This window comes from Podarcis erhardii, assembly GCF_964252035.2.
Source record: "Podarcis erhardii genome assembly, chromosome: 7".
Taxonomy (NCBI): domain Eukaryota; kingdom Metazoa; phylum Chordata; class Lepidosauria; order Squamata; family Lacertidae; genus Podarcis; species Podarcis erhardii.
In genome coordinates this window covers 74,697,405-74,712,760 of record NC_138511.1, presented here as the reverse complement: position 1 = coordinate 74,712,760, position 15,356 = coordinate 74,697,405, and the positions used below count along the sequence as shown (strand labels likewise).

General features: G+C 44.7%; 1 protein-coding gene across 1 annotated transcript; it reads left to right on the top strand.

Annotated features, from left to right (window-relative positions):
• The first annotated feature begins 318 nt into the window (after positions 1 to 318).
• On the top strand, positions 319 to 15,356 carry LOC309347586 (uncharacterized protein). The gene is made up of 10 exons (XM_081872258.1): positions 319 to 546; positions 3,457 to 3,514; positions 6,565 to 6,639; positions 8,793 to 8,867; positions 10,244 to 10,303; positions 10,404 to 10,484; positions 11,288 to 11,329; positions 12,924 to 12,998; positions 14,050 to 14,095; positions 15,015 to 15,356. Exons 1-10 carry the CDS (start codon positions 499 to 501, stop codon positions 15,037 to 15,039), a joined length of 585 nt encoding a protein of 194 aa, XP_081728384.1. The 5' UTR covers positions 319 to 498; the 3' UTR covers positions 15,040 to 15,356.

Sequence of the window (15,356 nt, the reverse complement as noted above, 5' to 3'; positions counted from 1 at the left end):
TTACTTTTCTATACTTTTTCTGCCACGAGTGACCAACGCCCATTTCAAAAAAGAGAACCTAAGAATTTCTCTGCCAGGCTAACTGTTCTCAGTGTTCTCAAGTTCCTTTTTGAAACGTTCTGCCCCTCCAAGTTGGCACAATATTCTGGGCAAATTATGTGAATTAATGTCCGTGAAGGAGCCACGGCCTTTGTCTCACCGCTCTCCTAGCTGTGCAGAACAAAAAAATAAAAATAAAAGTCTGGGTTGTGGTTTCTTTCGTTCCTCATTTGCTGCTCTGGGTTCGGTTACCGTGTCGTCATTTTACAGAGGAGCCTGTTACTTCTAAGGGAGTTCGCCATCAAAGTTTGAAACACACACACACACCGATGGACTCGACGTATATATACCCACACACTCAGAAATGTAGGAACACGTGCCCATGACTCACACCGCTCCCCAGGGCCAGGAAGTGGCAAGAGGAGGAAATGACTGTTGGGGCCTTTCGCTTGCTTGCAGATGCCCGGCAAACGGAACGCCTGGTGGACTGTAGCATCCGCCATGAAGGTGAGTGATTCCCCCCCCCCAACTCTCCAGCATAGACCACCCAGCTCTCCCCCTTTTTTGTCATAAGAACCTTTTCTCCCCCTGCATCCTGTCTCTGGAACAATTTGCCGGCCAGAAAAAAAATCCTACCAGGGATTAACCCTTTGGGGTGTTGAAGATGCCAGAAAAACCAGACCCTCTGGCTCAGGGGAAATGAAAGCCACATGGCAAAAAAACCAGAGTCGGGAGGAAGGGAGATGGTCTCAGCGGTCAGCGAAAGGCTTGGGATATATAGTCCAGAATCCAGACAGGCAAGCAGACACCTTTTCCTAGTTTTCACCAGTTTGCCTTTTTCACTCCATCTTTGTTTGCATCTCAGGAAGGGTTTATTTTTTTAAAAAAAACTTCTTTGCTCTACGGACTTTGCCTTATATAGTTAGCAAGCTGCCTGCCTGTGTGGCCAGGGATGTTCGGCTTTCAAAGCTGTGGTTCTCAGAAGCAGAAGTCTGAGACCGGCCGGAAAGCATCAGACTTTTGAAGTTTTGGCATGTGTCCGTGCGTGACTGCCGGAGAGAAACAAGCAAACAAAAAAAGAATTAGGCTTCCCCGAGACAAAGCTGAAAGCGTGGGGAAGGTTGTCCGTTTCAGTGATGTTGGGACTACAGTGGATTGGAAAGGATCCAGGAGGAGAGGCTTCAAAAACAAACAGCCCAAGCCAGGCTTGGGAGGCAGATGGAGTGAGAGCCCCCCCCTCCAACTAGGTTTTTGCTAAACTCCCAATAGGCTCCTCTGTAGGACGTTGGCGGGCTGACAGCTCAGAGCTGCCTCCTCAGACGGCTGCATCATGGCTTTCTCATCCTTTGGAGCAGTGTGAGCACAAGCCACAAGGTCTTCGGCAGTTGGAGGGGAAATGCCTGTATATTTCCAGCTCCACAGACGGGATGTTGAGAGGCCTCAAAACCTCAGCAGAGCTTCTGAATCTAAAACAGTGGCGGACAACATGTAGGGTTCTCTCTCTCTCTGGGTGTGGTGTTTGTGTTGTTTTATTCCCTGAGGCCTTTTTTTCAATTATTTTCAATAATTGGGTCAGGACATTTCATTTGTATTTGGTGCTGCTGCAGTGAAATCTAAAAAAATGGGCAGGAGGGAGAGATAATTGAATTTGTTTATGTTGTTACAGGAGAATACATTTCCCCTATACTCTGTGGCTGTTTTACTGAGAGATCTAAATTGCCGTTATCATGGGCCCATATGTTAAAGTTTATATTGCTAAAGTTGCTAACGTTTATATTGATGTATCTAATTGTTATCAGTGCTGGTCTAAAATGTGAGGTTTTTAATTTTTTAAAAAACCTGTATCTTTTGTAATGGACGTTTATATTTGTGGGTGTTTGTGAACCGCTTAGCGATTACAGTGGTACCTCGGGTTAAGTATTTAATTCGTTCTGGAGGTCGGTTCTTAACCTGAAACTGTTCTTAACCTGAAGCACCACTTCAGGTGCCGCCGTGCCACCGGAGCACGATTTCTGTTCTCATCCTGAAGCAAAGTTCTTAATCTGAAGCACTATTTCTGGGTTAGCGGAGTCTGTAACCTGAAGCATTTGTAACCTGAAGCGTATGTAACCCGAGGTACCACTGTATCTTTGAAATATGAAGTGCTGTATAAATTAGCAGAGGAAAGAAATAACAATAAATCAGTTTTAAACACACACAAGATGGCATTTATTTGTTTAAAGAAACTTATACTCTGCTTTTCACTTCATCTGGGTCTCAAAGCAGGTTATACAGAATAAAAATGTAAGATCTACAAACTTCAAAACGTAAATTAGAAGCGTTGGAGGAGAAAGCATCAGAACAGCACTCATAGTGCAAAAACCTCCTGAAATAAAACAGTTCTAACTTGCTGCCTGAAACTTAGTGGGGAAAATTCTAATGTCAAATTATGAATGTGTACACACTCTCCCTTTAAAGCCTGTTTGAAGCACCTTCTTGCCCTCAAAGATTTCTGGCCACTGTAGTTTGCTAAGGGGTGCTGGGAGTTGCAACTCTGTGACTACGGTCAACTAAAGTGCTCAAAACTCTTTGAAGGAAAGTACATCTCCCAAAGAGTACACAGCATAAGTTGCCTATTAAGCCACCGCAGCACTCAGGGTTGTATCATTTTCCCCCCAGGTTGGTTGCTATACAGTGGTACCTCGGGTTACATACACTTCAGGTTACATACGCTTCAGGTTACAGACTCCGCTAACCCAGAAATAGTACCTCGGGTTAAGAACTTTGCTTCAGGATGAGAACAGAAATGGTGCTCCGGTGGCGCAGCAGCAGCAGGAGGCCCCATTAGCTAAAGTGGTGCTTCAGGTTAAGAACAGTTTCAGGTTAAGTACGGACCTCTGGAACGAATTAAGTACTTAACCCGACGTACCACTGTAATTATCTCTGTTGTATGAAAAATAACGTGGGAGTTGCTTTTAAGCTGGGGAAATGACAGAATCCTGAGTCTGATTCTATGGCTTAAAGAAGCTATGGCCAACAGTGAAAATAATGAAAATAAATGGCAATAGATCTAGAGAAGGCTGTGTGCTTTTTATGGAATTAGATCCTGGTTCACTGGAATGCTAAATGCATAGTAGAAGTAGTAGTAGTAGTAGCATTGAATCTTCTACAGTCCATCAATCAAGCCTCACCACAAGAGCAATGAACACACGTGCCCAGACACATGCCTCTCAAACACTGGTATGGTTTCCTTGGCCTCTGTAAGGGTAATTGATTCAGCGTTTTGTTGGCTGAGGGATCTGTGCATCAGTTCCAGCTGTGACTATTTTGGTTCACACAGTGGAGAAGTAGTTGCTACTCAGAGCATTCAGTGTTGGCGCTATGGGGCACAATCTGAACTAGGGTCATGATGGCTGAATTTGTGTCTGTCTTTTCCAGCTCTTTGTCTTTCTGCTGCTTATCTGTGTGAGCCTCAGTGGTCCTGTAGATGCTCAAGGTAAGATTCTCCCTCTTCAGTGTATTAGTCCAGGTGTGCATTTAAACTTTTGCCTCTGTGACATTAACCAGTTGTGAGTTCACACCCCAAAGTTCTCTATGAACTGCAACCTTTCCACCTTAATACCTAGTGTCCTCTAGGCGTTTTGAACTACAGTTCCCACCATCCCCAACTAGTATGGCCAGAGAAGAAGGGAGCTGTAGTCCAACATTATATGGAGGGCATCAGATTGGGGAAGGCTGTCCTAGCAGAAATGCACAAGTCATCTGGAGTTATGGTTTAGCAAATCCATCATTTCTGCCCGTTGCCTACATTGGTTGGGGCTTATGGGAACTGAGGTCCAACAGCACCTTCAGAGGTTGGGGCTTATGGGAACTGAGGTCCAACAGCACCTTCAGAGGTTGGGGCTTATGGGAACTGAGGTCCAACAGCACCCCATTGCCTACCCCTGGTCTGGAGACACAAGTGCCTCCTAGAATATGGAAGCCATCCTTTCCCACTTTGCCCATCAGCTGGCAGATTTCAACATTAGTGCCACCCCTATCTTTTGGAGACAAATGACTGGGACATTTGGGCAAACGTAGCGAAGAAATACTGTTGTGAAATATTTTCCCCTGCCAATTAAAAATAATTATCCTCAAATAAGGCAAAACATATGCCGGCATTTCCGAGAATCCAGAAATGCCATGGCGACTGTTTCTCAGCCCAGTCATCCCTTCCTGCATGTGCTGCGGAGGCAGAAAAACAGACCCTCCAGCTGCTTGGGCGCTTTCAGTCGCTGCAGATTGCAACAAGCTGCTTAAAGGAACTGCCAAGAGCGACGACTTCCTCTAAGCTTAGCTTCCATTATCTGAATGTGTCAATAAAGGTGCTCCAAGCTAGGTTTGGGCCTTGAAGTAGGCACTGATCCTTCTGGAAGGACCTCCTCAGACGGTGCTCCTGGCGGTTTTCGAGTTCTGTAATCCAGGGTGAGGGAGAACAAAAGCTAATCTTCCCTCCCCCTCCCCTTTTTATGAAGATTACCCGCTCTGGATCCCACAGCTAATTCTCCCCTGATCTCCTCGCTGGCCCAAATAGGACTCATTTAGCCAGCTAGCCCTGGTGATCATCTATTGTTTATTGGATGGATTCCCCCCCCCCCCAAATTGATTTTTGAATTCTGAATTTATTGTCATTCATGTTTTATACTGTATTTTATGCTGTTTTTTGTTGCATCAATTAAGTGTTTTAAATTTGTTGTTAGCTGCCCTGAGCCCAGTATTCTGAACTGGGAAGGGCAGGGTATAAATAAAAATTTATTTATTATTATTATTAAATAAATGACGTGTGAGAACAAATCATTAAAGTTCAGGGAATGCCAATTGTGGGGTGTAACATAACTGAAGCAGTCAAATACAACATTTCCTGTTTGCCCAGAATGGACACACAGGAGAATGTTGCTCCGGCCAGGAGGACTTCCTGTCACACCTGTGTGACCAGGTAGATGGGTGTGACCCTGGCAGACCCTATAAAAGAGCTAGTCATGCAGCCATCTTCCTCTTTTGGCTGTTTTGCTCCTTTGCTTCTCTTTTGCTCTTTTACCATCTTCTGCTGGCTCTTAGCCAGCAGCGAGTGGCTCATCCTTTCAGAGGATGTAAGCCAGAAGGTGGAAAGTCTGAGGCCTAGCTCAGACTTCTTTTCTCTACAACTGTAAATGTAACAAGATAAAGCCTGCCTTCAGGACAATACTGTGAACTGAATGTAAGCAAACTTTACTGTTACCTTTAATGAAGACTGTTGTATTATTGTTTTAAGAGGGAAACATAAGAAGAAACTGACCAGGAACAATCCAGACTGGACAAACCAGACTGGATTGCTTAACTCAAATGATTCTCACAAATCCATCAGCTAGCTTCCAGCAATGTGCAAGGGAACATGCTCTGCTACTTACTCACAAACGTGAGTGAGGAGAGATAATATTTAAACAACATATCTTCTCCTACCTTTCCTCAACATTCACACACCAATATGGTGCCCATCTGAAATTTGGGATTACATCTCCCATCAGTGCCCACCACTGGCCATGTTGGCTGATGGGGATTGTAGTCCAAAAATGTTGGATACCCCTGTTTTAGTTCTTAAGTTTTATCTTGTAGCTGTTACTTTATGTTACTTTATGCTATTTTGAAACCAATCAAGTGCCTTTATTTATTATCGTTGCAAAGTGTTTGCGGTGAGGAAAGCAGAGAGATATAGTAATGCCTTGCCCTGTTCAACTGCATGGGCTGACTTGAAAACATTGCTGAAAAACACCTGGAGGGTCCAGACTGTGGCTGGCTTCTGCCTAGAGAGCAGGGAGAAGCTCGATTCAGTTTGCAGGCAAACTTAACTGATTCATATTTTCTGAAACAATAAGGGAACCAAAACACAACCATCTTTCAAAATTCACATTTCTCTTGATTTTGCAACACAGTTTTCCAGCCAAGTATCATGTACAAAAATCTCAGCATAGAAGCCTGCTGGATGATATTGGACCAGTCACTTAGTCTACCTCACAAGGATGTTGCAAGGATAAAATGGAGTGCAGGGGTGGGGGAACCACTTCTGCGAGCTTCTTGCAGAAAGCCTGGGATAAACATGTACAAAATAAAGATTTTGCTGTTCATGCACGGAAAGGACTTCAACCCACTGCATTCTTGCTTTCATTCCAGCAAATGAAATGGATCTTGGGTTTGGATTTTGCTGAGAAGCATGCACTTTCAAACAAAAATTTGTGCATTTCCCTTTTGGTTGGTCATCAACAACTTTAAGTCTGAAAACCAGTCTTTGTTTTGTTGAACGCAGGCCCTTGGCCCTTAAGACTTTAGATTTACTTAAACTGATGTCAGCCAGTTGGGTGGACTCCAACTGCCATCAACCCTGACCTTTGGCCATGCTGACTTTGGATGATGGGTGTTGGAATTGAACAACATCTGGAGGGACCCCAGATTCCCTAGCTTTGCTGACACATCATCAGGCTATCTGTGCATGCTCAGAAGGATATTTATGTGAGCTTGTGGCTTTGGTTTCAGGTACCTCATCCCCACTTGTGGGGCAGGAGGCAGATGGTGATAGAACCACAACTGAGTCCTTTTTGCCTTCCACAGGTAAGTTTTGTTTGTTTAGTCATTTAGTCGTGTCCGACTCTTCGTGACCCCATGGACCAGAGCATGCTGGGCACTCCTGTCTTCCATTGCCTCCCGCAGTTTGGTCAAACTCATGCTGGTAGCTTCGAGAACACTGTCCAACCATCTTGTCCTCTGTCGTCCCCTTCTCCTTGTGCTCTCAATCCTTCCCAATATCTGGGTCTTTTCCAGGGAGTCTTCTCTTCTCATGAGGTGGCCAAAGCATTGGAGCCTCAGCTTCAGGATCTGTCTTTCCAGCGAGCACTCAGGGCTGATTTCCTTAAGAATGGATAGGTTTGATAGGATAGGACAGGTGAGTTTTACAGTTCTGCAAATGACTAGCCATACCTGGACCTTCCCAAAAGGCATGGTGATGCATTCATAATGCAGCCAACAAACAAACAAACACCAAATCACTTTGCTGCCAACATCTGCCTGCCCCTTCACAAGCACTTATGTTCTTTATTAGTTAAAGGTCAGCAGTATCAGTTTTGAACCCCCTGCCCCTGGGAGGGAAATAAAGCTAATGTAGTATGTGTAACTTTGAACAGAGAAAATAGCAGGCAGGGCAAGAGTTAAAGGCTTTCTCCGGCTACTCCTGCTCCATTTTAAATTCCCCTCTCCCAAAGCTGCTTTTCATTTTATTAAAAAAATAAATGCAAGCAACAATGGTGCAGTGTTGTAATTTTAGACTCTTAACTAAATAGTCTTCTGAGGAGGACCATGATCTTCTTCTTCTATTACATTTATTACCAGCCATTACAGTCCCATCATATAAAAGAATAGATAAATAGATAAGGAGGAAGTGTAGGTGTTCGTTTCAAGGGTTAAGCTAATACTTTATTGAAATATACTCAGAGTCGAGTGTGGATTTCATGCTCTTTATTCAGCTCATAGTAGTGAGGAATGGGGATGTTTCCCCAAACTGTCTGCTTTATATACATTATTTACATAAAGGGCCCCACGTGATTGGCTAATTCCGGGATTCTCCTGTAGGCCAATTAGGTTGCGGATTCACTTCCACCTGGAGTTGGATTGGGTGGCTCCTGCGGACCAATCAGACTGCTGCATTCTGGATCCTATTCTTCTATGACCAATCAGACTGCTGCAATTTGGATCCTATTCAACTCAGTACATAACATTTATATTAGAGCCGAAGGCAGGAAGGGTGGGGAGATGGCAAGTAATAAGAAACGTGACCTCCTTTACTGAGCACAGTAAGAAAAACTTGCTGTTCCCAAATAAATACCATGGCTTTATGAAGTATTGAAATGATTTACTATTTCGATTTTTCTGATTATCTTTGGTTAGAATTAATTTTATTGCTTATACTTGCTTTCGTCATTTCATTACCTTGTATATATACCAAAAGCAATTTACAATGTTTCCCCATCCTCCTAAAGTTTTGTGGGTTTTGTTTACATGTAAAGAAAGTGAAATTTGGAACATTACAAGTCTTGGTTGCATAACCGATTTGCACTTCAAGGGGAAAATACGCTGGTACATCTTTGTTTCAGTTGCTTGTCTACTTTGTTACGGCTGCTTGTTGATTCTTACTGTGGACTCGCAACTTGCAAAACATACCTAATTTATAACAACATATATATTGTTGCACGCAACCCCAACTGGTTTCCTTAAAATGAGGGACAGTCTTTAGAAGACATGGTTTATTTACACATATTGACAACCTGGGCCTATGATGGAGGGGCTCACGGCATTAACACCCCAAGAAAATATTGCTTCTCCCATAGTCACAGCTTGGGATTCATGCAGAAAACAAATTGCAAGGTGATGTGGAAATATGGGAGAACTGAACTTTAGATTTGGAAAATAAGACACCAGGAGAACCTGAAAAATGCCATATTTGCCCATCCCATTGTCGCTGTGGGCCCGGCGGTTTTTGGAAGGTTCTTGAAACACTATTAAAGTCTGTAGAACTTGTTTGGCGAGAGGCATAAATGGGATGTGTGTACAAACCACCAGCTTCAATTTGTTTTTATAAAGACACAGGAGTTCTGCCCTCCATGTTGACATCTGGCCAGCTGCAATCGGTAGTAGCAGTGTAGCACTCGAGGGAGAGGACTTGCAGATCTTTCTAACCCAACATTTCTTCTCTATATCCTGGTCTTCTATAGCAGAGGAGCCAGAGGCTGAAAATATGACGGCAAGCCCTCTGAATTTCCAGCAACGGGAGAATGCATCACTAAGGGGTATGTGGCTGAGAACATCCTTGGGTTGGAATCCTTCCATAATTCCATGGATATTTGTGCAAGATAAATAAGACAAGACCAGAACTTCTACCTGCAAATATTGTCAAATTTAAAAGGATGTTTAATTCCCCCCTATTGGCATGAAGGATGAATGTGTGTGTGTGTGTGTGTGTGTGTGTGTGTGTGTGTGTGTATATATATATATATATATATATGTATGTATGTATGTATGGAAATACATAGAGCTCCTCTAGACTGGAGCGGGTTTTTCTTTATTGTGGTTGTGTTCTGCAGCATATCACTGTTGCAAAAAAATAGTGCAATAGTGGTAGGTTTATACTGAATCATCCACACAAAATTCCAATTTATTAGTTGTGCTGTGGTGCTCACAAAACAAGCTCACAAAACCTCCCTGCAAACAAATCAGAATGAATGTTCACTAAATACCCAACACCGTCTAATCTCCCAGTAGCGAAATCAGGATGAATGCTCAATAAACCACTTGCCTGGAAGCATTCCAGGAAGGGAAAATCCTTAGACAACATTTATGCTTGTGTGTTGCAACCGGGGTGGAGGACTTGTGGCCCTCTTACAGATGTTGCAAGACTTCAACTCTCACCAGCCCCAGCCAGCATGGCCTGTGTTTGGAGATCATGGGAGTTGTAGTCCAACAACTGGTCAGGGTGGGTTCAGGTTCACCATTCCCACAGCCTGTGTGTGAGTTGTAAATCATGACGTGATAGTGAAAATGGCCTACCCAAATTCTCCACCCTTGTCATGAGCAGAGGGGGGACATTTCAGTCGGTAGAGCACGTGACTCTTAATCTCAGGGACATGGGTTCAAGCACATTGGGCAAAAAGATTCCTGCATTGCAAGTGGTTGAGCTAGATGGCCCTTCGGGTCCCTTCCAACTTGACAATTCTCCACGGATGGGGCAGAATTCTCCCAACAGTTCAAACAACATTCCCACCCTGCCCCTGGCAACCTCTGTTTCTCAAGCTCATTGAAAAATGCATAAGACATTCTGCCCAATAGCTTTTGGGGTAGGGTGACCATTTACCCCCAAAAGCAAAGGGTCTTATGTTTTGCCAGTGGTTCACCATTATCAAACAAACCAGGCCATTATCAGCCTTTTGCTTCTTCATGACCCCCCCCCAACGAGCCATTGCCAGACTGGTCTCATGAGGAAGCTAGCAACATCAGAACTGGCAGGAAAGTTGTTTCCTGCTTGGCAGGGGGTTGGACTCGATGGCCCTTATGGTCTCTTCCAACTCTATGATTCTATGATTCTATGATTCTAGGGCCAGGAGACTGAAATTATCTACAAGGGGATTTCATCCTAGCTCCAATGTAACACTCTTTTCTTAATATGCAGTAGAAGAGACATCTGTAGCTGAAGTGGAGACAACTAAAGTCATCACCCCTAGCAGTGCAGGTGAGCATAAGAACCATGGACCACCCATGAGGGGAAGTGGGCAGAGAGAGGGAACAATCAGAAAGAGTTTGCTTTGCCACATCCAAAAGAATGGAACCAGCTCACCTGTCTCCTTCTGCGTTTTCTTTTCCAGAAGTTACCCAAGCTCAACAGCCATCTGTAGACCAGAGGAGGAGAGCAGGTATGTAGAAGGGAAAAGACAAATCCATGTTCCATGTACAGAAGTTGAGGGACTGGAAGATGAACCTTAATTCAACACCGGCAACAGGATAGTGTCCTTTAAGTGAGGACGGCAGGATAATTATGAGGGTGCAGGACAGGCTATGTGGCATGCAAAGTTCTGTCCCCCAACCAAAGGCTATGGCCAGTGGTTCAGGAAGGTGCCCTTTGCCAGTATTTGCTGCTTGAGCAGTCCCCTCATTCTACCCAATGGTAGGGCCAGCCTCTGTTGCTCTCCTGCTGATAATCCCCATATTACAGGAATATAATTTTTAAGTACACAAACTTCTGCAAATATCAGGGATTTTGCCAAGACGAAACCAATGCCTTCAAGGAACTGCAGGCCAGCGGTGGGCAGGGCTGGAGTTAAAAGTGGGTGGAGCCAGAAGCAAAAGTGGGCTGTCACGGGTGTGACTCTCACTTCCGTACAGAAGGCTATAGCCCAGCCACACAAAAGCTAGAGATTTCCTCATGCACTGCAAACACTTTTCTCCATCCTTCCACCAGGCAAGCAAGAGGCATTATCACATTTCAAGGACACATCTGAAGCAGACAAAAATACTCAAGCAGGGTGCAGAGCAGGGGTGGGGTGGGGTGTGGCCTAGGAGAGGGCCAGATTGAGGGGCTTGGAGGGGCACATTTAGCCTGTAGGTCTGAGTTTCCCCACCTCTGCTGTAGCAGGAGGATCAAACATGACCTCTCCTTCCTCATAATGGTAAGCCGGGCTTATTTCTCAACTATTTCACATTCCTTCTTTTTTAACAGATGTTTGGAAGGTAGATTACCAAGAGAATGTTTTCCATTATGGTGAGTCTCAACAAGCTGGAAACAGACCATTGTGTTGCATGCCACCCCCATCTCCGAGCGGTGGGGATTCTAGGGGTTCCAGGTGCTAATCCAGGACTTGTGTTTCCTTTTGGGAATGATGCACAGCAGAAACTGTGGTGTCTTTATCATATATGGTTTGCTTACACATGTATACAACCTGAGCATACTCTGGAAGGGTTCAGAGCATTAACAGCCCGGAAGGGTCTTGTTTCTCCTATGGCCACAGCCTTCGATTTAAACAGAAATGAAACATTTCCCTCTGATCCTCCCTCCAGTTTGTTGCTTTACAAACTGGAGGGAGGTTACATCACTGCAAACTCAACTCCAGACTCAGGCTTTGTCTTTCTAACTATCTGACTATCTAACTTTCTAACTAACTATCTATCTCTGATATCACCCGGTTGTCTTCTCGCAAAGAGCCCCCTTCTTTTGTTCTCTTAATGGCCCATCACCCAGGTGATCACCCCAACACAGGAAGCCAGCCTGGCTTATATATTAACACTTGCTGAATCCAGGGGTTAGAAGGATCTCGCAGACAACCTACTTCCTCCCCCTCAAACTCATAACAATAGATAAATTTTCAGATACTTAAAAGGGGCTTTCAATGAAAGTTGGTTTCTCCTGAGATGTTTACTCATCCCACTATTGTCATCCATTAAGAGGTAATGCAGATTTTCTCACCTTTGGAAAACTTGCACAACTCATCTGAACAGAGGAGACAGTGGGACAAAAGAAATAGGGGTGTACACCATAGGAAGAGGTGCCTCTCTCCTTTGAGCTCTCTTAAATTCCATTATCTGGTTGTGTACACAGTACACCTTTGCAACACATTCAAGTACATTTCCGCGCCTCAGATAATTATGGGTACCAGTTTGTCAAGGGTTGCTGGGAACTGCAACTCTGTGAGAGTTGAATTATGGTGCCCAGAATTCTTTGAGGGAAAGAATGTGCTTTGAAATTTCCTTAGAAGAATAGTTTGCACACAGCTGTAGCCAACATTCCATGGTCACTGAGCATGCTCGGTTTTTCACTGGTCTGTTTACCCCTACGTTCTTTTTGTATTTATGGAAACCTTGGGGGTTCTCCCAAACCTCCTTCATCCTCTTGTTTGTGGCTAGTGCAGTTTTGGCTACTTAAAGGAACAACACTCATCTCTGAACTCTGGAAACAGAGTGAAGGTATGGCGATGTACCCATTCCTGTTTACACCCAGTGCACTCCCACTGCTACTTTGGCTTACATTGTGTGTACACCATTTCCCAAAAGAATCGGAAATGTGCTGGCTGCAGATTAAACAGGAGTGTGTACACTGTTGCACATGGCTTTTTCAGGGGGAACTCACAGGAACTCAGTAGAACTAGGGAGGATTCCATGGTGAGTTCCAGCACTTCTTTTTCGGGGGGGGGGAGCACTGCTGTTGTACCATATTTTGGTTCCTTCCTGCCCCCCACCAGCTTTGATCTTAATTGAGAAAAAGAACAACCTTGCTGTATTTTGAGCTGCTAATTTGTACACAGCTTTAGTGTGTACTTCAGGCTTGCATTAAATGTCTGCTTTTCTCCATACTCTTGCAGATTACTATTCCCTGCGCAAAGGGGGCTTGATAGCTGCTGCCATCCTCTTCATCCTTGGCATTCTCATTCTCACCTGTAAGTATGAGCAACTGGGATGAGTGGAGCTGCTTTGAGTTCTCTCCCGAAATGTGGATGGCAAAAGAGTGGAGAAGTAGTGTTGGGTTGGAATAAACTTTCCTACAAAGTAGAAGTATAATTGTGCCTGGATATTCACATAATCGTAAGGGACGCGGGTGGCACTGTGGGTTAAACCACAGAGTCTAGGGCTTGCCGATCAGAAGGTCGGCAGTTCGAATCCCCGCGATGGGGTGAGCTCCCGTTGTTCGGTCCCTGCTCCTGCCAACCTAGCAGTTTGAAAGCACGTCAAAGTGCAAGTAGATAAATAGATACCACTCTAGTGGGAAGGTAAACGGCGTTTCCGTGCGCTGCTCTAGTTCGCCAGAAGCGGCTTAGTCATGCTGGCCACATGACCCGGAAGCTGTACTCCCTCGGCCAGTAAAGCAAGATGAGCACCACAACCCCAGAGTTGGTCATGACTGGACCTAATGGTCAGGGGCCCCATTACCTTTACCTATTCACATAATCTCTCCTCTCCTCATCTGAGATCTTATTAAGGGCTCATCCACACCCAAGCCTAGAAAGCAGAAGACCACACAGTTTTCTGCATGTCCCATTCTTTCTAGACATGGGTCCAAGTGGTTTTCTGTTCGCCCTGCTGCCTTCCATGAGAAAACCTGCTCTTTACCACTGAATCGGAGCAAATATCAATCCACAGAAAACCTGACGGACGTTTGCTTCGATTCAGCAGTAAAGAGCAGGTTTCCTAAGGGGAAAGTGGTGGGGGAAGTTGAAGTGTGGACAAGCCCTAAGTAATAAGTGCACGATTGATAATTGGGATCTGCAAAACTCTAAGCAAATCCTGCACTCAACAGCTGCTTAGAGGCACTGTGCTTCCTCCAGCCCTGCCCGCCCCCATTCTAATAGTATGCCTTTTTATCTGACAGCAGGATCTGGTGGATCTTAGGAGGGGGCTAGAGAGGGGAGGCTGAAGGGCTGGGTTCAGAAAATGGGCCTTTACTCTAGGAGGAAGAGTTCAGAAAACGGTTTGTTCTCTCTCCACTTCCAGGTGGTAAACATGGAAAATCTCGATGCAGAGGGAAGAAGCGGACAAGGTGAGCAACACCTTCCCACCCACCCATTCCTGTTTCCTTATCTCTATTTAATTCCATCTTGTGAAAGTCCAGATGCTGGAATATGAATGCAGCCTACATATTTGTAATTAAGGTGTCACTATTTGTGGGAAGGATCATAATGCATCCTGGAACTTTGGGGCTGCCTACACACTAATCTTATATTTATCTAGTTTGAGTCTAGATCTACAAGGGTAGTTGTGGCTACTTGATATGCATTTGAAAACTCTCCCCTTCATTAGGTTATCCAAGCCTTTTCTCCCTGCCCATACCCCAGGTGAAAAAAGAAGAAACTGGTGATTGTTATCATGTTCACTCTGGTCCACCAACACTGTCATTGGTCGGGGGGGGGGGGAGAGACACCCATCTCCCCGTTGCTGGAACCATCTGCATCTGTTTTTTTAAATGAACAGGAAGTGAAAAATCAGTCTGCAACAAGCTTTTATTTTCAGAATGAAAGCAGTATCTCAAGAAGCGCAAAGAAATCCGCAATCAATCTAGATTGTGTGTGGATTTTGCAGAAAAGACAAGCCCTTGGTCTCCATTAATTCTAGAATGAGTTGGCTTGGCCTGTCATTAGCTGTGGGGCAACCTAAAGTTGGACTCCCTGCTTTCTGCTCCCCCAGTCCCAATGGACACCCATAACCAATGGGTGCAACATTATCTAACATTGCTGCACACAGATCAGAACAAAAGCTCATTAAATAGCCAATGCCATCTCATCTCCCTGTAAACAAATCAGGAGGCATGTTCATTGAAATTACTGCTTGAAAGTGCCTGAACCTCTGCGTATGCTTTGTGCAAGAGAATCAGGATGAATACTCAGTAAATAGATCACCACAAGGAGCCTAACGTGTATTCTCATTTTCCTTGCCCTGATCCCTGTTTCCTTTCTTTACAGGAACTACGACGTGACACCAGCCTGAAGCCATCTCCTATCCTCTGGAGGACTGCACTGATTGGGAGGAGCAGGGCAGGGTGGGTGGGGCTGCTTTGATTGACAGATCTGCTTTGACAGATCGTAATGTAACCTGTTATCCCCCAATAGGGGAGCACTCCCTTAGCTCCCCCACCCCAAATCCATCCATCCTCTGCCTGACACATCCTGGTTTGTCCTCCATTTGCTCCCACAACCTCCGTCCATTTTTCTTGGCCTACAAGAAGCGTTGCCTTTTCTCGTGTTACAACTGCAACAAAAGTTGTGTTTTCATTACATTAAACCAGCCTCGCTGTAGAACAAGAA

Coding starts and splice junctions, on each gene's coding strand:
- LOC309347586 (XM_081872258.1), top strand. CDS start 499: ATGCCCGGCAAACGGAACGCCTGGTGGACTGTAGCATCCGCCATGAAG. Junction 10,485..11,287: donor AGACCAGAGGAGGAGAGCAG/GTATGTAGAAGG, acceptor CTTTTTTAACAG/ATGTTTGGAAGGTAGATTAC. Junction 12,999..14,049: donor TGGCATTCTCATTCTCACCT/GTAAGTATGAGC, acceptor CTCCACTTCCAG/GTGGTAAACATGGAAAATCT.